This window comes from Urocitellus parryii, chromosome 1 (genome assembly GCF_045843805.1).
Source record: "Urocitellus parryii isolate mUroPar1 chromosome 1, mUroPar1.hap1, whole genome shotgun sequence".
Classification (NCBI taxonomy): domain Eukaryota; kingdom Metazoa; phylum Chordata; class Mammalia; order Rodentia; family Sciuridae; genus Urocitellus; species Urocitellus parryii.
Genome location: NC_135531.1, coordinates 64,343,466 through 64,366,779, shown reverse-complemented (window position 1 = coordinate 64,366,779; position 23,314 = coordinate 64,343,466). Strand labels below are relative to the sequence as shown.

The 23,314-nt window shown below is 33.5% G+C and overlaps 1 protein-coding gene across 1 annotated transcript in view; it reads right to left on the bottom strand.

Annotated features, from left to right (window-relative positions):
• Msh3 (mutS homolog 3) overlaps positions 1-23,314 on the bottom strand; it is a 192,179-nt gene that overhangs the window by 51,933 nt on the left and 116,932 nt on the right. The window contains exons 16-19 of the mRNA XM_077800452.1: positions 16,391-16,455; positions 14,247-14,363; positions 8,738-8,845; positions 2,965-3,076 (exon numbers count right to left, since the gene is read on the bottom strand). Of these exons, the coding sequence (XP_077656578.1) occupies positions 2,965-3,076; positions 8,738-8,845; positions 14,247-14,363; positions 16,391-16,455 (402 nt within the window). The remainder of the gene's footprint in view (positions 1-2,964; positions 3,077-8,737; positions 8,846-14,246; positions 14,364-16,390; positions 16,456-23,314) is intronic.

The following is a 23,314-nucleotide window of genomic DNA, read 5'->3' as shown; positions in this document are numbered from 1 at the left end:
GACAATGAAAGGATCAGTACTTATTGTCTTATTTGATATATTAATAGACAAATTTTCTAATGAGAATAAACAATTTACAGACAGTGGTCCTTAGATTGCCATGGTCTGAGTATTTGTGTCTCCCTGCCACCCCCACATTCATATGCTGAAATTCCAACTCCCAAGATGATGGCATTAGAAGGTGGGGGGGGCTCTGGGAAGTGATTAGGTCATGAGGGCTTAAGAGAGATCTGTGAAGTCTTCTACCATGTGAGGACACAGTGAGGCAGCATCTACAAACCAGGAAACAGGGCCTCACAAGATACCGAGACTTCGATTTTAGACCTCTGAGCCTCCACAACTACAAGAGATAAATTTCTGTTGTTTATAAATTATCCCATCTATTGTGTTTTGTTATGGCAGCCTGAACCAACTAAGATAATAGGGTTACAAACTACCAATAAGCCTTTGTATAATATCAAATGCAACATGAAACTAGATTACCAGTCTTGTGACCAGCCAAATTCACCATGCCACATGTCTCTCCCCCTTAGTCATGGTCCAAGATGGAATATTTTGTAATAGTCCCAACTCCCTGAAGTTCTGGTCTACTATCTGACTGCCCCTCTACATCTTAATTCTTCATTGTCTTCAGAAATATTTCTTGATACTTGTATATTTTTAACCATTTGCTTAACATTTCCTTCATACACTGACTTAGATGGAAACTCCCTTGCAGTCCTCTCTTTGGGAGCTGAGCCACAACCTACCCAATGCAACTTAGGACTCAGAAGTCTTTCTCTGCTTCTTTAGGCCTTACCACTTCTGCTTATCTTCACTGAAGGCACCTAGAAACCTTATGCCACCAGTGCCCATGCCCTATAATCTCTGACACCTGGATCACTATCATCTTCCACAAAAGATCCCTTGGTACCTTCGACAATCTCAACATTCACATGGATGACTCCCACATTCTCTTTCTTGAGCTCATTTCCAAATACCTTCTTCCTTCTGCTACCCACCTTCCAAGGCTTACCTAGATCCTACCATCACCCAAAAGAATACCTCCTCTGAAATCTTAAAGACCGGCATCTCATTCTCAGATATAATCTCTCAATTATTCCTTACATATTCTTTGACCCCAATCGCACATTATTTTAATGTTGATGAAGGCTGTCTCCTTGATCAACCACTAGTCAGCACCACTGCCCTTTTCTCAACTAAGTCTCAACTTCAGCCTCAATAATTATAAACTCTGAACACAAATAATTTAGTCCACTCTCCTCATTAAAAATACGTGAACACTAGCATAGTTTTCAACAGCTCAAGACAGCATCCTTAGAAGAACCAGACTCTCTTACAGTGTCTGAGAAAATACAGTGCTGCCAGGAGAATTTACTACTTGTTCCAGCACAAACTTGGTGATAGGCAGATAGACCACTAAGGCCTTTCTTAGAGTAGTTACTTTAGAAAGCTTACAATTCTAAATTCTTTCTCTGCCTCTTTGAGATATATATATCTTTTACCACCCAGACTGTCTTCTCAAGGAATAAGAGCTAGCTCTCTGAACTGTGGCATAAGTACAGGTTAACAAATTCAGACAGGTTTCACATTAACCAATCTCACCCCACCCCTTTCAGTTCACTCCCCTGCCAATTTCTCATTCTCCCTTTAGCCTCTGCACAAATTAGTCAAGTCAAAGTCATGCTGGGCTCTTTTCCCTATTACAACAGTATTACTGGATAAAAATCTATCCTTATCACATTAGTATTTGGCTCTGCTTAGCTCTGATAATGTAACTTCAATATAACTCACACACCTGCCACAATTCATATTTTTCCCAATTCACTCTCTTGCTAGTATTCCCAATCTTTTAAGAATGTACATTTCTGAACAAAACCTATAAGTAAACTGGCCTCTTCCTTATCTTTAAACACATCTTTTCTTATGCTCTGTGCTCTTACCTCACTCAATATCTTTCAGTTCCTTAAGTTCACCCTGGTCCGCCTTACTTCCAGTCTCTGCCAGGTTGGTTCCTCTATGTAGCATATTTCCCCCCTTCTCCCTAGCTTACACTGACTCATTCTTCAGTCTGTATGTCACCTTGGGGAACCTTCTTCATATTTCCCACACTAGGTTAGGTCAACTTGTTACCTGTTCCCAGAACACATTGATTAACAACATTTTGGCACAAACTAAGCTGTTCTATATTCATCCGCCCATCTTCTCTGCTAGGCCAAGGCTCTGCAAGGGCAGGGAAGAGTTTCAAATAGCTTACTACTCTCTGTTCCTAATACTCACTTAACTACCTGAGGCACTCAGTAAGTATGTGCTAAATGAGTTAAGTATGTAGGGTCATTAATGTTCTATAGAGAACTCGAGCCCATATAATGAAAATTATCATGGAAATGAGGTGAAGCATCTGTTTTATCTTTTTTCCCAAAGCATCTGAATATAGTTGAACACAGGACAAAGCATATAACACTATATGATAATAGGAATTTACAAAAACCTGTTGTGATTCCAATTTCATCAGCATATTTGGGTATTGGTAAATATTGTTACTGTTTTACCTAGGAGAACTAAGATAATCCTCTTTAGTTGCTAAATCTTTCCATCTATGAATAAATTTTCATTGGAAATTGAATCAATTCCATACTTAATAGTGAATATGAAACTATACCCAGCATTAGTCCATTTAAAGCCAAAGTTAAAACCTGGATAATTTTAAATTATAAAAAATATTTATGGGGAAAAAATATCTATGGATCTAGGGTTGTGGCTCAGCGGTAGAGGGCTCACTAGCATGTTCGAGGCCTTGGGTTCAATCCACAGCACCACATAAAAATGAATAAATAAAATAAAGGTACTGTGTCCAAGTATAACTACAAAATAAATATTAAAAAAATACTTATGTGATATTCCAAAAAGCTGGAATCAATGTTATCATCTTTTACTTATTTTTTCTTAAAATGTGGTACTTACTGATAAATTTGTACTATTGGGAACATACTGATCCTGTTCTCCCAGCAACACGTCAATCACAGGATGCCTTCCATTTTTTATCATGATTCTCTTTTCTTCTTGTAAAGTTGGCCTGCAAAAAAAGTTAGATTTCAATTTATAGGCATGAAAATAGCTTTTTAAAAAAAAATCTCTCAGCATGAAAAATTTCAGTACCCAGTTACTAAGATAGACAGCAAAACCTTAAACATAGACATTAAGAGCCAGAATAAGGCTTTGAGTATAAAAGTAGAATTTTAACTATAAAATAATAACTGGGAATAACTGTGCGCTGAAGCACAAACTTAGCCATCTTCTGATGGCTCCAAGACTACAGATGACCTTTTCACGACCCTTTTTATTTTTCTATTGTTGTTTAAGATCAAACATATTTTCATTACTAAAAGTAACAGTTCAGATTATCACTACTTGAATTATTTTCAGTAATGAGCATAATAAAGTAAATCATATAAAATTATTTCTATATTTAATAATTATCTTAGTTTTAATAATCTCATGTGTTGGACTGAATACAGAATGATCTAAAATTTTCATATTCTGTTTAATTTCTATGATCATTTATATCTTTCACTTTTTTTATATAAATATTATTTTGGGTGGATGGGAGCATAGTTCAGTGTCAGAGTATGTGTTTAGCATTTCCAAGGTCCTGGGTTTTATCCCAGCACTTTAAAAAAAGAAAGAAGAAGAAAAAAAGAGGCAGGGTAGAGAGGAGCCTAACTAGAGTAAAATAATGTGTAGATGGGGGTCAAAGAATTTGTAAGGAGTAATTAAGTGAGAAAGGTTTCATCTGAGAATGAGATGCCTATCTTTAAGACATCTCATTTTTTTTAAGCCTGTGAATCTTATCAGTTTTCCAAGCCTTCATATCTTATCACCCATTATATCTTATCAGTATTATCTATTTATCCTGTCCCCTGAGCCAGCCCTGCTGGGACTTCTCCCCAGATGTTATCACTGAGATCAGTTTGGTGTCTCCTATTCCCAACCTTCATCTATAAATTTATGTTTATAGACACATCATATTGGTTAAAAAAAAGTTATATTGCAATATAACATTGTACAAATTTTGAACTCAACAGTATATTTAAACCATCAGTACACATAAGAAAATCAATTTGACCAATATCATCTGATCCAATAGACTCTTATTTTTAATATTTTAAAGTCCATTTTATAAATCATTTTACAGATTATTATATGTATCTTATATATGTGTGTGTACATGTGTTTGCTTATTTGTTTTGGCATGTTGGGGATCAAACCCAAGGGTTCATGAATGCTAGACATGTGTTCTACCACTGGACTATACCCCCAAACCCTTAGAAAGAATTTAAAACTGGCAAATGTCACATTTTTACTTCATAGCTTTCTGGTTTTCAAGGTTTATATAACTGAAATAGGGTAACACATTCTGAATATAACTGCATTATCAACTTTTATGCATGCACCTGGAATACATTCATTTATAAATACTGAATTCCAAATTTTAATAATTTCTAATAGTTTCTAGTTCATTTGTTCTGGTTCTTCTCATATTCTCAGAGACAAAAATGCATTCAAAACTACCTAAAACTGATAATTTTCTGGAAGGAGAGCTAAAACTCTTTTGTTCCATAATCACAAAACATTTTCATTTTTAGATTTATAGACACCAATTAGAATAATTAATCAAATTAATATTTTCATTTCTATAGCATCCATTTCTTTTCAATCTCCTCCTGCCTGTTCACCTATAAACTGCATCAAGTAAATTTTGGTGAACAACTACAATGAAAGACAGAAAACCATGATGTATGTCTTTTAACAAAACAGGATTATCCAGTTTCTAGTCACTAAATATTACATGACAAATGCTTCATATGGAATGACTGGATGAGGATAGCATATTTTATCTTGCCCTACAAATACATTATTGACACATCAACTTTTAATAATAATATTGACTAAAAATATTTATATTTGAATATGAGCATTTATAATTGCAGATTTTGTTTATATAGGAGATGCCTTATTGTCAACAGTATTTAGAACACCATCTTTCTCTTCATCTTCTGATTAACCTACTAACTGTGAAATGGTCCTTTGTCAACTGTTTTACCTTTTATTATAGGTGAAAGATGAAAACTTCTGAATTCTCAACTCTACCCAATGAAAGTTATCAGCAGATTACAACCTTAGCACCTGCGCTTTTCTTTTATACCTTCTTCAAAGATGATGCAAACTTTGAGCAACATGATAAGAAAACAAAAAGGTAATATTTTTTCCCTCATTTTGCATTATCACTCTTCAGATTTCTTTTTATTTTAGGCTTTTATATCATAGTTGGAATAACTGAAAACAATGTGAAATAGCCCCTAGGATATTGAAATAATAAATATTTCAAAATTCACTAAAGATCTCAAAGTCTATCTCAGATTGATTAAAGGGTCCAATGGACCCACATGATAAATATAAGACATAATGAGTTTTATTCTCCATTTTAAATGAAAAAAAGATAATTTTTTTCATTGATCTTTGGAAAACCCTTAAAAAACTGAAATTAGGTCCAATGAACCCTGATAGTACAGTATGCTGAAAATTAAGGATCATTTATTATCAGAGTTTCAGTTTTCTTTTGAAGTTGCTGCATAAATAAGTTAGTCATTGTCTATCACTGTGCACTGTGTCCAAGTTTTCATTATTATAAATAATGCTGCAATAAATAACCTTATATGTGTATGTGTCCAAGTGTTTCTCTAAGCCAGGGAAAATTCCTGAAGTGGGTATGAATACTTTTTATTTCAATATTCAAGAGAAGTTCTACCAATTTACTTTTTTTGTGTCAGCAGGATATAAAAGTTGACTTGTTTTTTATACACTCAATAGAGCTGATATATTCAAATTTTTAAATTTTTGACCATGTGGTGGGTGAATGCTGCTACCTTCATCGTTTTAATTTGTAACTACTGATTATTAATGCTGCACATCTTTTCATCAGTTTCTTGGCCATGTATTGGTGTTTTTCAGCATAGCATCCTACGAACAACCTCCTCAAGTTGTCTGACCCAGAACTTTATATATGAAGACTTTCAGAACATACTTATTATGCCAAGAAACACCATTTTCCTAAATACATAACATCCTTCTTCTTTCATATATCTGGCTAATAAAATCTCAAGAAAATACTCTCATATTTTTCAAAGAAAGTGACTTAGGTATCTCCTGAGTAAATAATTTGACATCATCATGGAGAGGAACATTAAAATTACAGTTCTTGGATTTTAGAGTATAATTCTAACATAGGATTTTTCTCTAGATGGATTATGAATTTACTACAAGAGAAAAAAAAACGAAACACTTGTGATATCAATTTAAAAAAAAATCCTAGGTGCTCTGCCAAGTGAAATCACTATATCACATTCATGACATTGATATGTGATTCCCAAAAAGATTTTCACTTCAGGACAAAATTTTGAGTGATTTGTTCTGCTTCACTGACTTATTCTGTTGCTATCAAAATTATATAATGATAAAACACTTCCTGGTAGAATACAGTAAAGGATAATCAATGGAGCTGGGATGTTACAGTAGGACAGAATATTTATAGCTAGAAAAGTGGCAAAAGCATATTAATGATATTTTATGGCCACAAGGGGGAAAGAACTGAGAAAATCCAGGCATTTCCTGGAAAAAAAAATGAACCATGTGAACTTGAACAAATTTATTTATTTTACTTTATATTTTTAAAATTACATCTTTCTATTTCAACTGATCCAGAGAAACAAGATAATCTACATTAGTTAAAACAGTATAATATTCATTATATAAATTGGATTAAGAGACCCTAGAATAAAAACTTTTGCCTAAAGTTTTAGACTATAGTGAATAAAAAGATCTTAATAGTGTTTAGAAAAGATTTCAATTATAAAGTCAAATAATCAATTTGAATTAAAATAAAACAGTTCAAAAGCACTAATGTCTTTCAATAAGCTGGAAATTTAAGAAAAACAAACTTCAGATACTTATGTATTATTTAAAATGAATTTTAGATAGAAATCTCCTATTTCATGGCTATTTACATTCAGTTTAATTTTTGCCAAAAAAGAGATTGATAAGACTATGAAAGATTATGGCATAATTTATTTAGATTTTTTTAGATTGATTCTTCTTAATATATGCAGTGCCCAATTTGGGCAGTTTTTGATATGTGAAATGCCAAAATGAAATGTCCTAAAATGTTTCACTGACAAACTAGGTAACTTGGAACAATCTTCCTACTGAGCCAAGGAGAAAAGCTAGACAAAGTATAGGAAAGAGCTACCCAAAGGCACCTAAAAACTAACAAGACAGCAAAGAATTACCAGGTAGGACCTGGGATAGGACCAAGGCCCATGGAAGAGCCAGTCTTCCCCTATGGGTGTTGGCTGCTTTCTGAGGTAGTGGGCTGAGAACAGTGGACAGATATGTGCTGGACTGAAATAGCTAGGGCTGCTCATCAGACAGAAGAATACATTACCTCGACCCATGATTGGAATTAAGTAACACCAGACTGCTAGTGTCCTCAGCAACTTAGCAAGGTGAGATCCTGTCTCAAAATTAAAAAAAAAAAAAAAAAAAAAAGCCTGGACACATAGTTGAATAGTAAAGCTGGATTCAATCCTCAATCTTTCAAAAAGTCAACTGATTGTAGACTCTAAGCCTTCTATAACAGATGACATATATATAATTCTACTCCCTTCCTTCCCATTTACTGCACTGTTTCAGTTCTAAAATGCCTGTTGGTAACTGACTGACAATGCAAATCTGTGTACCTTCAAATCCCTCTAATGTGACAAGAAGAAACCAAAACATGAAAGAATATAAATAGCAAAATCTGCCTACTAAGAACTCTGTAGGTAATAGATACTGCTAGGCACTGTCATATATAGGCTTTCTTTTTAGTCCCCACAATAAGCCAATTAGCTAAATATTTTTTAACTCTTCTGAAGAGTGTGTATATTTGTGTGTGTGTGTGTGTGTGTGTGTGTGTGTGTGTGTGTGTGTCCCTCAAGCTTTTGGAAGACAAAAATTTTCCTAAAAGTTAGAGCTAAAATTTAAAGTTAGGTTTATTTCATACTAACATCCACAATGGAAAGGAGAATAAACCATGTTGGAGTGTTTAAAAGCCAATAAAGAATAATGGGATGAATTTGGGCTCTCAGGAGGAACAGAGAAAAATCACAGAAATGTCCATTCTCCTTCAATCCTTTTTTAGCTAATCAAGCTTTTCTTTTCTCTTTTTAAATTTTTTTCTTAGTTGTTGATAGATCTTTATTTTTATTTATTTATATGTGGTGCTGGAAATCAAACCCAGTGCCTCACACATGCTAGGCAAGTGCACTACTGCTGAGCCACAGTCCTAGCCCTAATCAAGCTTTTATAAAGTTTAAAATGATGTAAAGTCTTCAAATCAATGTCAACATAAGAAAGGGGTACTCAAACTTTATCAATATATTGACCACATAAACTTAAAAATTAGAAATATAACATTCATTTCTAGAGTTAGAAACATCTGCTTTCGTTGTACTAATAGGTGGAAGAAGAAAGGAATTTGTTATTTTTCAAATCAAGCTTTATGTGTATGACATTTCACTTTACCAAAAATCTGACACATTTGAGTAACTGCAATATTTTATAATAAAGACACTAGAATTAATTGAATAATGCAATTTCATCTGAAGCAATGATAAAGAGAAGAGATAAAAGATATTACCGGCAGTAATCTCCTTGCTTTGCGACCTTAGCCAGGGAGAAAATACAGTCAATGGTTGCTAGGTGATGCACTGCTTTACACAAAGAGTGATAATGTTTACTGAAATTCCTATAGAAACAACAACAAAATGATCAAGTTAATGTCTTAGATCTGTAAGAGCTATGCTAATGTAAGAACCCCCCAAATAAGCAGTACACCTAACAAGTAAGACAGATGGGAACTCGGTTGAACTACCTTTATTTTTAATATACCTTGTATATACAGGTACCTACTATTTATACTATACTATACATTTCATCTGACTATGATATTTCAACTTATATATAATGAACAACTTATATATAAGAAATAATTTGCATTAAGCTCCAACATATCATAAGCTACTCAGACAGGTGAGCTTCCCTTTGGGCTCCTCCTATACAGGAACATCCAAACCTAAAATAACAATTTCAATACCTCTCACACTGAACTGGAAGCCTCTCAAAGGCAGACTCACCTATTTTGTACCCCTAGTGTCTACTCCACACTCTTATCATAGAATAGATATGGTAATAAGTAGTTGTTAAAGACAAGCAAGGGGAAAAAGTAATTTTTTTCAGTTATCCTATGAATAATGTTTATAAAAATTTAATTTTAGATTTGTATTTTAAAAGAAAATAGTCATTGTCTCAAATCTTTGGCCAGTTAAACTATAATACCTGGTGATCTAAAAGCTTAAAAGACTTATTAAAAGACTTGGTCAGGAAAAGTGTAGAAATGTGTACAGGTGTTTTTGTTGTTTTTCCTAAAGTGCCCAATTACCTTGTATCATAGTATTATATTTCAATGTGTACCATACCATATAAATTGTGAACATCTGTTTGTAATGATCTGTTATAGATATTTGAAATAGATATAATTATACTACAAAAAGGATCCAAAACTTATTTTTTTAAAATGCATAGGATGAATTGTCTTTTTAAGATAAAATATATAACTAAGCTTAAATTCTTACAATAATTATTCTGCTTCCAAGAGGGATTAACAACTTTTATTTAATTAAAAAAATTTAAATTTAGGTGATGATAAGCCTCAAATTCTTCAAAGATTGGAAAATGAGGGAATATAATGATAACTAAGTTAACTACAAAGAAGGTCCAATAAAAAGTCAAAGTGAAAAATCAATATTTACTAACCAGTGACTAAGAAAGGCACCTATATTTCTTTATAACAACCATCAAGGTAGGTTTAATTACCTAAGTTTTATAAATGAAGTTCAGAGAGATTAAAGCAATAAAGCCTACAGTCTCACAATTATTAAATAGCAACACCAAGATTCAAATTGAGCTCTTTGTTATATGGTGCTATGAAAGGGAGGGAGGAGTTACATTGGAAAACCTCTCTTAAAAAGAGTTTTTCAGAAATGTTGAGATTTAGTCTATTTGTTACTTAACTCCAAACATTTTCAGAATGCTTCATAGCTTAAAAGGATATCCCATTGTTATTACAATGATCAATTATTCCTATAAATGATCACTGTCTTTGATTTTTTAAAAAAATTGTTTCTGGGATTTTTCTAGAATTATCATGATATTCTATGAAAATGATATTTTCTGAAAACTGGGAACATTTTAAGTATTTAGCTTTATTTTTGTGTTGACTAAGTGTGAAATGAAAAAATATATTCACAGTACACTTCTTTGAATAGACAAAGCATAATTAATTACCTACTTCTCACTGAATTAAAGTTCATCAAAATAAATTATATGAATTACATTAACAGTAATTCATATAATTTATGAATTAAGAGCCTGTAAATCCCAAACACAGTGGGAATGCATCCCTAGTATCAGTCAGGAAGTCCTCAGATGCCACCTTAAAAATGCTTCCTAGTAGCCCACCACAGTGGTGCACACCTATAATCCCAGCAACTCAGAGGCTGAGGCAGGATGACTACAAGTTTGAGGCCAGCCTCAGCAATTTAGCCAGACTCTCTCTCTAAAATGAGAAAGATCTGTGGTTGTAGCTCAGTTAGAATGTCCCTGGGTTCATCTCCAGTACTGGATAGAAAGAGGGGAAAATAAATAAATACATACATACATACATACATACATACATACATACATAAGCAAGCCTCCTAGTTGTGAAGATGCCATATGCTGTAAGGCCCTAACTCTGGAAGGTGGCTGACCAGTAACAGTGCCTTGTTATTCCTGAGCTGGCTCTGGTTGGAAAGCTGACCTCTCATTTACCCCTTGGACTATGCTATCCCTGTCCTAATAACAAATAGCCCTGGTTTTCTCATCCTGGGACCCTCTCTTACTAGAGAGCAGTCATATTTGATGTTTCTACCTTTGCCTTTCTGGACATGGGTGTCAAAGAATTTTGGCACTAAGTTTTTTTTTTACTCTCACTCTCTACTCAGATCTTGTACAAGCCACCCTGATTTGTTACTACCCAGCACCCTCAGGGTTGAAGGTAACTGTCTCTCATAATATTCTAATTTCCAGGATGTAAAGAATAAACATAGCTTTCAGTGGGTACAATTTCAGTTAATAAAACACAAAAAGAAATAAAGGATAAGATAATTATTTTGATATGGACAATAATGTTCTTTCTCATGTCAATGATGAATAAAATAAGGCATATGAATAAATGAAAATTATCATAAACTTTAAACATCATCATTACTCTTATTAAAGAAGTCTTGTTTGATTTATTGGCTTTTTTCTATTTTTCAACACCTTACCAAATTTCAAAGATAATCCATACTTAGAAAAACAACAAGCTGAAAGATGGGTAACTCAGATAACAATCCTAAAGATCAAGTTTATGCAACCTTATCACAATAAATTTAAGGCTGAAGTCAAAGCACAGTGAATTAATTTCTGGCCAAAAGAGGTTGCTGGGTCTATGGGAATTAGGTGAAGATACTTAAAGCTATTATGATGACTAGAGAAGTTTATTATCAAATGTTGCTCAGAAATATTGGGGGCTAATATGAATAAAAAATACTTTACATTTTACTTTCAAATTCATTTCTAAAATATCGGAACTATTATCTGAGAAAATTTAACAAATTTGCAATTGAGAAGATTACTCAAAATCCAGATTTCATCTTCCAGAATATAAAAGAGTTACCTGTTTTGAGAAAGAATTTTAGTGGCAGCAGTGTTTATAGCCTTGATTGTTTTGCAGCATTTTTATCAAAAGTAATATGACTAATGCACAACAGTTAGTACCTCAGTCAGGGATAATACACTTACTGCTGGTATTCAATCCTCTGATGTCAGGTTCATTGAGGTTAATCTTTTTTTTATGATATCATATTCACACCATCTGGCAGCTCAATAAACAGTGTGCATAACAATCAATGTTTTTTTTTAAATGGGGCTCTAGCTGCAAATGCTCTAGCTAAATTCATGCAACATTTTTTAATAAAAACTTTAATGCACATCTTTATTTTTAAAGTAATATATGCACATTATATAAAGTTCTAAAGTAATAAATCATGTATTGGCAAAATAGAGGATTTAGTATCACTACTGATCTCACTATCTAGAACTAATCAGTTAACATCGTGAGTCTACCAGCAGAAGATCCCCAACTTACAATGGTACAAATTATAAATTTTCAACTTTGCAATGGTGTAGAAATGATAACCACTCAGTAGAATCTATATTTTGAATGAACTTTGATTTTTTTCTCAGGATAGTAATATGTGGTGTGATACTCTGTCAAGATGCCTAACTATAGGCTAATGTAAGTGTTCTGAACATGTTGCAGGTATGATATGCTAAGCTATGAGATGAATTAATTGTATTTTTTAATTAATTGTATTCTGACTTAATGATATTTTCATCTTAGGATGGGCTTATCAGAATGTGATCCCATTGCAAATTAAAGGCCACTGTATGTGTGTTTGTGTGTCCACATATATCTTTTAAGATATACATATGGTCAATAAGCAAACTAATAATTAATACACTAGCATATATATGCATTCTATCTTTAAAAATATGTTTATATGCTGTGCATTATATGAATATACACATAAGTTGTGTCATATTTCAATATTATTTTATATCATTTTCTTTATTTAATAATATACCATAAGTATCATATTCTTTTGTGATGTTATGAAAACAAAAAAGGTGGCAAACTATTACAGATTCAAATAGACTAAAGAAACATAATAACCAAATGCATTGTGTGAAAGTTAACTAGATCTTTCATTTAAAAATTGGAGAGGGGCTGGACATCGTGGCACATGCTTGTAATTACAGTAACTCAGGAAGCTGAGGCAGGAGGATTGCAAGTTCAAGGGCAGCCTCAGCAACTTAGCAAGACTGTCTCAAAATAAAAGGGATTGGGAATGTTGCTCAGTGACAAAGCATGCCTGGGTTCATATCTAGTACCACTAAACAAAAAAAAAAAAAAAAAAGAAAAATAAGAGATGGGAGGTGTTCAGGAAATTCAAGACATTCAAACATATTCTTAATATTAATTTTTCTTAGGTATGGTAATGGTTTTAAGATTATATAGCAGAATGTTCTTATGCTGAGAAGACTTATGCTTAATTATTTAAGGATAAAGTATTATGATGTCTAAAACTTACTTTCAATGTTCAGAAAAAATGTGTGTATATATATGTGTTTTATATACATATAATATATATACATTAAATACATATGAGAGATACAAAACAAATGCAGCAAAAAGTTGAAACTTGGGGCTGGGGATGTGGTCAATCGGTTACGCTCTCACCTGGCATGCACGGGGCACTGGATTCGATCCTCAGCACCACATAAAAATAAATAAAATTGTTGTGCCCACTGAAAACTAAAAAAATAAATATTAAAAAATTCTCTCTCTCTCTCTCTCTCTCCCCTTAAAAAAAAAAGTTGAAACTTGATAAATTCAGACAAAGGGTATAAAGGTGGTCATTTCAACTTTCTGGTAGACTTAAACATCTTCAAAACCACAAGCAGGAAAAAAAAACACAGGCTGTTAAATTTTTTTAAAAAATTAAATGGAGGGCTGGGAATGTGGCTAAGGGCTAGAGTACTTGCCTAGCATGTGTGAGGCACTGGGTTCGATCTTCAGCCCAACATTAAATAAATAAATAAACAAACACACACACACACAAACAAACATAATAAATTCATTAAAAAAAAATTAAATGGAGATAATAAAAACAAAGCAACTAGCCCAAACCTGTCCATCTCTGAAAGAGACACGAAGTCTTTAATAAGAAAGGTAAATTCCAAGGTAGAATTTCAAAGTGACTCTACTAAACATTATTAACAACAAAATGTTAGTGCAGAAACAATAATGTGTGTTTGGTCTCACCAAAGACTAAAACAAGCTTATGTTTCAATGGATTAAAAATAAAACTCAAGAACACAAATACTCAACTATTTTATAGCAGGTCACAAGCAGTAATCTCTACTTTTCTTTTTGATGGAAAGATTTTCCGGTCTATTTCTCATAGCAAAAAGTCACATTATATTTATCATTGCAAACTCACTCTAGAAAATCAAGCCATTCAGTGTTGCAGTCAAGGACTAGCTGCTCCCGGAGCTGATTCAGATGTCTGTAATTTTCTACAACAAAAGGAGAGTGAAAGCGGCTCACAGCCTTTGTGCTAGAAGAGGGGGAAAAACATAAATATGAAATCAAGGTTATAAGAATCAGCAATGCCATCACTTCAGAAAATTAAAGGAGTTATTTATTATTCACTGATGAACCTTGAAAGTAAATAGCTGTAAATAGAGAACATTCTTTAATTATTTTATGGTCCTGAACTACTGATTCCTAAGAATATGACCTTTTTCAGGAAGCTTTTTAAAATGTATTTCAAACTGTATGGCAAAGTCAGACTTTAGAATTCTTGTTTCATAGGCAAAAAAAAAAAGCTTTTTTTTCCTTTAAATTATACTGTGATAATGCTCACCTAAAAAAAAAAAAAATGAGAAGCAAATACAGCAAAGTAAGGTGACAAAGGCTGAAGAACAGGAAAAGACTTTAGGCCAAGGTCTCCATCTTGCCACTGACCAACTATTGTGACTTTGGGCAAACAGAATGGACTTCTCTAAACATCACTTTCCTCAGCTGTAGAATGGGGACTGTAATAGTATCTACCTATTCTATAGGGTGAAAGAGAAGTACTTAACAGAGTACCTAGTTGTGAGTACTCAACAAGTATTAGGTGGCTGCTACTGCAAGTGATGTCATCACTACTAGGATGATAGGTCTTCAAGCAGAAAAGATGAGGGTGAGCTCTGATCTTTGCTTGCTACCTCACTCCTGCAATACACTGCTCCAGTTATCTTTCATTTGTCATATTGCTCATCGGGTGTGGATCTTTCACTTTCAAAATCCAACTAATAATACTCTAATATGTCATTATGTCAAGACCTTGATGACCAGAAGAAAATGGCAATGAACTTTCCCCAAACCATTTTATTTGTTCATTCAATTTACCACTGAATGTTCACAAATGCTGACATTGATTTATGTTTTCCTTGTTGCTTTTAAATTACATCATCTAGACTTCTATGCAAACATTTATCATAGCCTTCTCTTCTGGTAAAATTCATTTACTGAGGCATTTCAGTTAGTGTTCTAGGTAGACTAACATGATTACAAGTAATGTCTCTTCATAAAACATATTGCCATTCATTAGCTGTAATACAGAGCAAAAGTAGATAAAGGAAAACAGGCCAACAAAGAAACAAAAATTCCCCCAAATCAGCAATACTCATATCTATAGTGCAGCTCTAATAACACAGGAAAAAAAGATGGTATCAGAGCTAAACAAACCCAGGCATGTGCCTTCGGCATCTATTGTTCTGGCAATGGATAATAAATAGTTTTCTTTTTTAATTAAAATAATTAATAATTATTCACATATCATGTCAAAATTTCCCTTCATCTTTAACCAAGTTCCTTTATATGTTTACCCGCTACTTGTTTCTCTAAAACCGTTTTAGGTAAATAAAAAAATTTTCATCTCAGATTCATTCAAACTTATTAATAACAGCACTAACAAATAATCCAAAACGGATACTATTCACAGGAGTATACACTGCTTTAATATTATTTTAAGTGAGTCCCCTCTGGAAGATTAATGCTAACCAAGGAGAAAATACAGAATCTCAATGTGGTTCTCTAATTTTGTTTTTGATTCTTTTATATCATCGATTCATGATATAAATATAAGCTACAAAAAGAAGATGTAAAGAACTATTATAACTATGTGCCAAGGAAAGCATTAAGAATAAAGAAATGTGAAGTTCAGTGAGGTAGAAAATGAAATTTCAGCTTCTAAAAAGAAATGTCAGGCACAGATTCATCAAGAAGTTCAAGCAACCAAATTAATCTTACAATTGAAGGTTCTGCAACCTTTTTTCCTTGTGTACAATAACCTACAAGTATAAAATGGAAACTTACAAAAAAAGAAAGAAAACAAAGATATACCTTTGAAAAATATTTTTAAATCAATGATAAAAATTGCTACAATTATCTCTTTGGTTAAAAATTTCATAGGAATATCCAAGGGAGAAACTTGCTTTTATTCTCAAGATTGTCGCTATTAACAGTCTGGTAGCAAAGAGGTATACAGACGTCATTATAACTAAAGGTATAAAAAAAAATTGCTTTTAAACCTACCTTCCAACCTTAACCCAATCAGCTGGTATACAAGATATTGCAGAATTCTTTATTTCAATCATAAACTAAAATAAATACAAATGAATAGTTAGATGTTTGAATAAGTACCAATTAAGTATTTTTAAAGCTTCCTCAAAACTGTGGTATAACAGGTTTAATAAATATTTTTCTAAATATTTGAAATAAATCCAGTATTGTTCTTGGGAAAGTTTATATATGTGTCACTACAATAAAATCTGACTAATTATGATAAAGTACAATTTGTATTGAGCAAAGAGTTTATAATAAAGGTGTAACTTGGAGTTTTAATGTTTATAATAGTGTTGTATGCATACTATGAATGGTAATTTTTCATGAATAACATCTTTCATTTATTAGTATTCACTTAAGAATTCTATTACTCAGGTAAGATTCAATTTGTAAGTATATAAAATTTTTAAATATTCAATTATTAGGTGTTAACACTATTTTGAGAAATGATTCCTCCCCTATTCTGAACAGAAGAGGATTTTTCCCCCCAATAGTTTCTACTGAAGAAACCCAAATCCTCTAAAAGCATCCTTTTAAAAAACCTTGGCTTCAGGAGACCCTCATTGCTATACAAAATTACATATAAGAGGTTGTGAGGGGAATGGGAAAATAAACAAGGAGAGAAATGAATTACAGTAGATGGGGTAGAGAGAGAAGATGTGAGGGAAGGGGAGGGGGGATAGTAGAGGATAGGAAAGGTAGCAGAATACAACAGTTACTAATAGGGCATTATGTAAAATTGTGGATGTGTAACCGATGTGATTCTGCAATCTGCATTTGGGGTAAAATTGGGAGTTCATAACCCACTTCAATCTAATGTATGAAATATGATGTCAAGAGCTTTGTAATGTTGTAAACAACCAATTAAAAAAAAAAAGAAAAAAAAACAAAAAACCTTGGCTTCAGCCGGGCATGGTAGCACATACCTGTAATCCCAGCGGCTTGGTAAGCTGAGGCAGAAGGATCCCGAGTTCAAAGTTAACCTCAGCAAAAGCGAGGCACTAAGCAACTCATTGAGACCCTGTCTCTAAATAAAATAGAAAATAGGGCTGGGGTTGTGGCTCAGTGGGCAAGTGTCCCTGAGTTCAATCCCCAGATCCCCAGTACTCAAAAAAAAAAAAAAAAAAAAAAAAAAAAAATTCCTTGACTCCTCCAACTATTGAAAGAAGATATTTCTTCCTATATAAGAGTTTATGTTTTCACATATAGGAATCCTATCTTTATAGCTTCCACAGATAAGCAAGCATCTCTGAAACCAGCCATAAAGCAAGCTTTTCTATCATATCTTTCATGTTTAGCATTAGTTACAAGTCACCTCGTCTCAGTGTCCTTTAATTCTTGGGGGAGTGGGGAATTTTAGTATTTACATAAATTTTTAAAAATATCTTTTCATGACAATGAATCACAGAGCTCTGTGGCCATCATTTATTTTGAGGTGGCTATGGGAACTTTTTTCACATTTAACAGTTTTATGATATGCATATAACTTCATGTATTTATGATATTCATAATATTATTACTATCTACCTGGTTAAGAGTTTATTTTTCCATTAATAGAAACACAATAGTTTGTACAGTAATTATAATAGAAATTAAGGGCTAATTTTAAAGAGTTTTGACCCTTAGTAAAATTTTTGGGGATGTCTTCTTGTACAGAAATAAATTAATATGCAGTTTCAAATCTGCCACACTGAGTTATACAGTTAAGAGTGAAAATTACCTCTACATAGGGAAGAGGGGTGGGAGGGAAAGGGAGGGAAAAAGGGAATTGCATGGATGGTGGAAGGAGACCCTCAATGTTATACAAAATGCATGTATAAAGATGTGAGGGGAAAAAAAAAAAGAATAACGTTACCCTAGATTAGGTAGAGAGAAGTGATAGGAGGGGAGGGGAGGGCTGGGGAGATAGGAAGGATAGTAGAATGAAACAGACATTATTATTACTGTGTGTATATATGTAAATGCATGACCAATGTGACTCTGCAACCTGTATACTCAGAAAAATGAGATATTATATCCCATCTGATTCAAATGTATGATATGTCAAGGTCATTATACTGTCATGTGTAACTAATTAAAAAATAAAAATTAGAAAAACAGTAAAGACTCCTTAATAAGCCCTGTGACTACAAAAAGTAACTGCAGAAGGGCTGAAGTTGTGGATCAGTGGTAGAGCACTTGCCTAGCATGTGTGAGGCGCTGGGTTCGATACTCAGCACCACATAAAAAAATAAAAATAAAGGTCCACTGTCAACAACAAAATTTTATAAAAAAGTAACTGATGAAAACAGCCACAAAATAAATATAATTAATAGGAAAGATAAGATCACTTTTAAACTACATTAAATTTTGCTATTTTAACATGCTCTATGAGAAGACACATTGGCCCGCCCTTTTTCCCTCCCTCCCTCCCTCCCTTCCTTCCTTCCTTTTCTTGGTACCAGGGATTGAACTCAGGGCCACTAGACCACTGAACCACATCCCCAGCTCAATTTTTTTGTATTTTATTTAGAGACAGGGTCTCAATGAGTTGATTAGCACCTCGCTAAGTTGCTGAGGCTCGCTTTGAACTCACGATCCTCCTGCCTCTGCCTCCCAAGCTGCTGGGATTACAGGTGTGTGCCACCATGCCTGACTTTCTTTTTATTCCTCCTTTTGCCTATTTTTATTAGTGCGTTATAATGATATATAATGATGGGGCTCATTGTTACACTTTGGCATTTTTACACAGAAATTCTATCTCACCCAAATCAGAATGGCAATTATCAAGAATATAAGTAATAATAAATGTTGGCAAGGATGTAGGGGAAAGATTCACTTATACATTGCTGGTGCAACCACTATGGAAAGCAGTATGAACATTTCTTAGAAAACTTGGAACAGAACCATCACTTGACCCAGTTATCCCACTCCTAGGTTTATAATTAAAGAATTAAAATCAGCATACTACAGTGATGCAGCCACTTCAACATTTATAGCAGCCCAATTCACAATAGTCAACCTATGGAACCAACCGAGGTGCCCATCAACTAGGTGAGTGAACAGAGAAAATATAACATATACACAATGGAATATTACAAAGCAATAAAAAAGAATGAAATAATGGCACTTGCCAATAAATGGATGGAACTGGAGACTATCATGCTAACTAAAATAAGCTAGTCCCAAAAAACCAAAGGCAGAATGTTGTCTCTGATATGTGGATGCTAACCCACAACAAGGTTAGGGGAATATTAAAAGTTCATTGGACTAGACAAAGGGGAATTAAAGGAAGAGAGGAAAGATAGGACCAGAAAAGATAGTAGAAAGAACTGGACATATCTTTCCTATCCTTATATATGAATACATGGACAATGTAACTCCACATCATATCAAACCACAATAACAGGATCCTAATTGGGATGAGTTATACTTATTCTATGTATATATATTATATGTCAAAGTACACTCTACTGTCATGCATATCTAGAAAGAACAAATAAAAAGATAAAAAATAAAGTTGTACAGTAATTTCCAATATGCAAAGTGCTACTATATATAATTTAATAATAACAGAATAAATGTTCATTTTTATTAATTTAAAAAAATCTGGGAAGAACAGTGCCAAAGGCAAATAGCAAAATTTTCTTTTTTAAAAAATTTATTTATTTTGCATTACAATTCTTAATACACCATTATACAATAATTTATCATATCTCTGATTATATATTAGGTATGTTGACACCAAATTCACATCTTCATACATGTATTTTGTATAATGATGAGGGTCTCCTTTCACCATCCATGCTATTCCCCTTCTCCCTCCCTTTCCCTCCTGCAAACAGCAAAATTGAGAAACACACTGGATCACTGATATTTGGGAAGGAAACATTCAGATCCATACTGAGAGATTCATAGGAGTCACTGCCTAAGAAATGTTGGAAATTCTGAAGTTAATAAAAACCAACAGCACCTTTGGAATAGTTGGATCACAACTGTTCAGTGTGTGAATATCACAGGTCTATTCTAGGGGCCACCATCACTTCAGAAAGCCACCACTTAAACAGTCCATACTGGATGGAAAATAGAGTGAGAGAAAGGAAAGCCCAAAGGGACCTCTCATCTGTTAAGCCCCTGTGGTCACATGCTGCACTCACATTACTCCCATATCCTTGGATTTTCTGTCCAAGTTCTTTTTCAAAGTTGTCATCCACTTGGCTTTTTTCCTCGTCTGTGTTAACTATAGAATAGGACAATTCTTTCTAGCTATTTCCTTTTTCAGGAATTCTAAGAATAAGCAGGCAGGCCTTTGTTTAAGACTTATTGCTAAAAAAAAGAAAATGAACATTGGAAAACGGCACATGTTCCAGAAACCTTAAAAAGTTCTCATAGCAACTTCCCCTGCACTACAGCTCCTGACTGTGTTTCTTATATGTAAATGAGAAAAGTCAGCCTGGATTCATTCTAGCAATCTCTCACATTCTTCTCCCTTGGCCCCAATTCTGTCTTGGTTTAATGACAAGTGTTTCTCAAACCACAGCCTGTGGTATCACCGGCCTAACATCATTGCTAGGTTTGCTGAAATTCTTAACTCACTCCAGAATCTGCTTGTTTCTCCAAAACTACAGTTAACCCTCTCCTTCCCTCTCTGCTTTTTTCTCACTCTCTTAAGAATATTCAATTATTTTTATTTAGAAGATTAAAAAGAGAATGTTTTCCATATTTTAAACCTACTAAACAGATATTTCAATGTGTTGCATGCTCTGAATTAATAAACATTTTCCTGAAAATTATTTCCAATGCCAGATGTGATGGCTCATGCCTATAATTCCAGTGACTTGGGAGGCTGAGGAAAGAGGATTAAAAAGTCGAGGTCAGCCTCAGCAATTCAGAGAGGGCCTAAGCAACTTAGTGGCAAAAGCTATATGCATGGAAATTGTCAGATGGAATGGAAGGATATAAAATAAGAAGCATACATATACATAAAGTAAGTTTTCCTCCCTGCCTCTCTCAGAATTATATAAGCATATTTGATGGTCTGGTCTTAATCGTCTAATAGTCTCTAATTTGCCAATTCTTTTAATCCATTTTTAAACAAAATTTGTAACAATTGTAAATATTTAGAATTCATCTGGTATTTGAACAGAATCATTATTTCTCAAAAAATTTACAAAATAGTACTTCATTAATATATTAATAAAATTCTAGAGTAAACTATTAAAAAACACACAAAAATTTATCCCATTGTTCATAACTAAAAAATTTCCTTCCTCAAATTCATCACCTTGACTGACTAAAGGCATAAAGAATAAATAAATTCTCTTCCTTCTGAATCATTTGTAATACAAATTCTTGATCTCCATTCTGTATTATTCCTTAAACTTCAATGCTGCACTCATAATGAATATCCAATCTACTATCTCTTATAAATTCTCGAGATTTTTCACCCATGTTTACTTAAAAATTGTCAACTGAATCCAGGACCATCATCCCAAGACTGAAGTTTTATCTTAGTTTGAATTATACAGATTCTATATGTCTTAATTTTATCAAATAATATCTCAGGTATTAATAATTCCTTGGGTTAACATTTTTGAGTGAAACAAAATAATAACATGATAGCTGAAGCCAGGCAGACCTGGGCTGAAACTGACCTTCTGCTCTTAGGTAACATACTTACCTACCTCATGGTTCTTTCCAGTAAAACTAGAATAACCCTTTTTCTTTTCCTGTTGTTATAAGAATTAAGTAAGATAATACATGTAAAACACTTGCCACACTCAAGACTTTAACAAATGTTTGATAAATGGCAACTATATTACTATTATTGTCAACACATTAAAATTCAGTAGTAATATTTTATGATTAGAAGGCACTTTGATGTATTTTAACTTAATTGATCTTCACACTAGTCTCAAGGCACAGTTGACTCTTCCATGGTCAAGGAGCACGTAACTGGTAGAACTGGCACTTACACTTGGCTTTCCCACTGTAATACCAAGAAGCCACTCTGCTACTTTATATCCTCTATTAACATTATTAAAGCAATTGTGATCATCTCATTTTCACCAAAGAGGAAGAAGAGTAATCCTTGCGTTATTTTTACTTTGGAAGGTCATGATTGAATAATACAACCAAGAGACACAATTCAATATTTGGTGTTTTCCTGTTTGAAAACACCAAGTATTTCCTTAATAGACTCCTATAGTGCAAGAATTAAAACCAAGAATCAATAAATGGGATGGACTCAAACTAAAAAGTTTCTTCTCAGCAAAATAAACAATCAGTGAGGTAAATAGAGAGCCTACATCCTGGGAGCAAATTTTTACCCCCCACACATCAGATAGAGCACTAATCTCTAGGGTATATAAAGAACTCAAAAAGTTAAACACCAAAAAAACCCAAATAACCCAATCAATAAATGGGCCAAGGACATGAACAGACTCTTCTCAGAAGAGGATATACAATCAATCAACAAAAATGAAAAAAAGCTCATCATCTCTACCAATTAGAGAAATGCAAATCAAAACTACTCTAACATATCATCTCACTCCAGTCAGAATGGCAACTATTATGAAGACAAACAACAGTAAGGGTTGGCAAGGATGTGGGGAAAAAGGTACACTCATACACTGCTGGTGAGACTGCAAATTGATGCAGCCAATATGGAAAGCAGTATGGAAATTCCTTCAAAAACTGGGAATGGAGCCACCATTTGACCCAGCTATCCCTCTCCTTGGTCTATACCCAAAGGACTAAAAAACAGCATACTACAGGGACACAGCCACATCAATGTTTATAGCAGCACAACTCACAATAGCTAAACTGTGGAACCAACCTAGATGCCCTTCAATAGATGGATAAAAAAAGGTGGCATATATACACAATGGAATATTACTCAGCAATAAAAGAGAA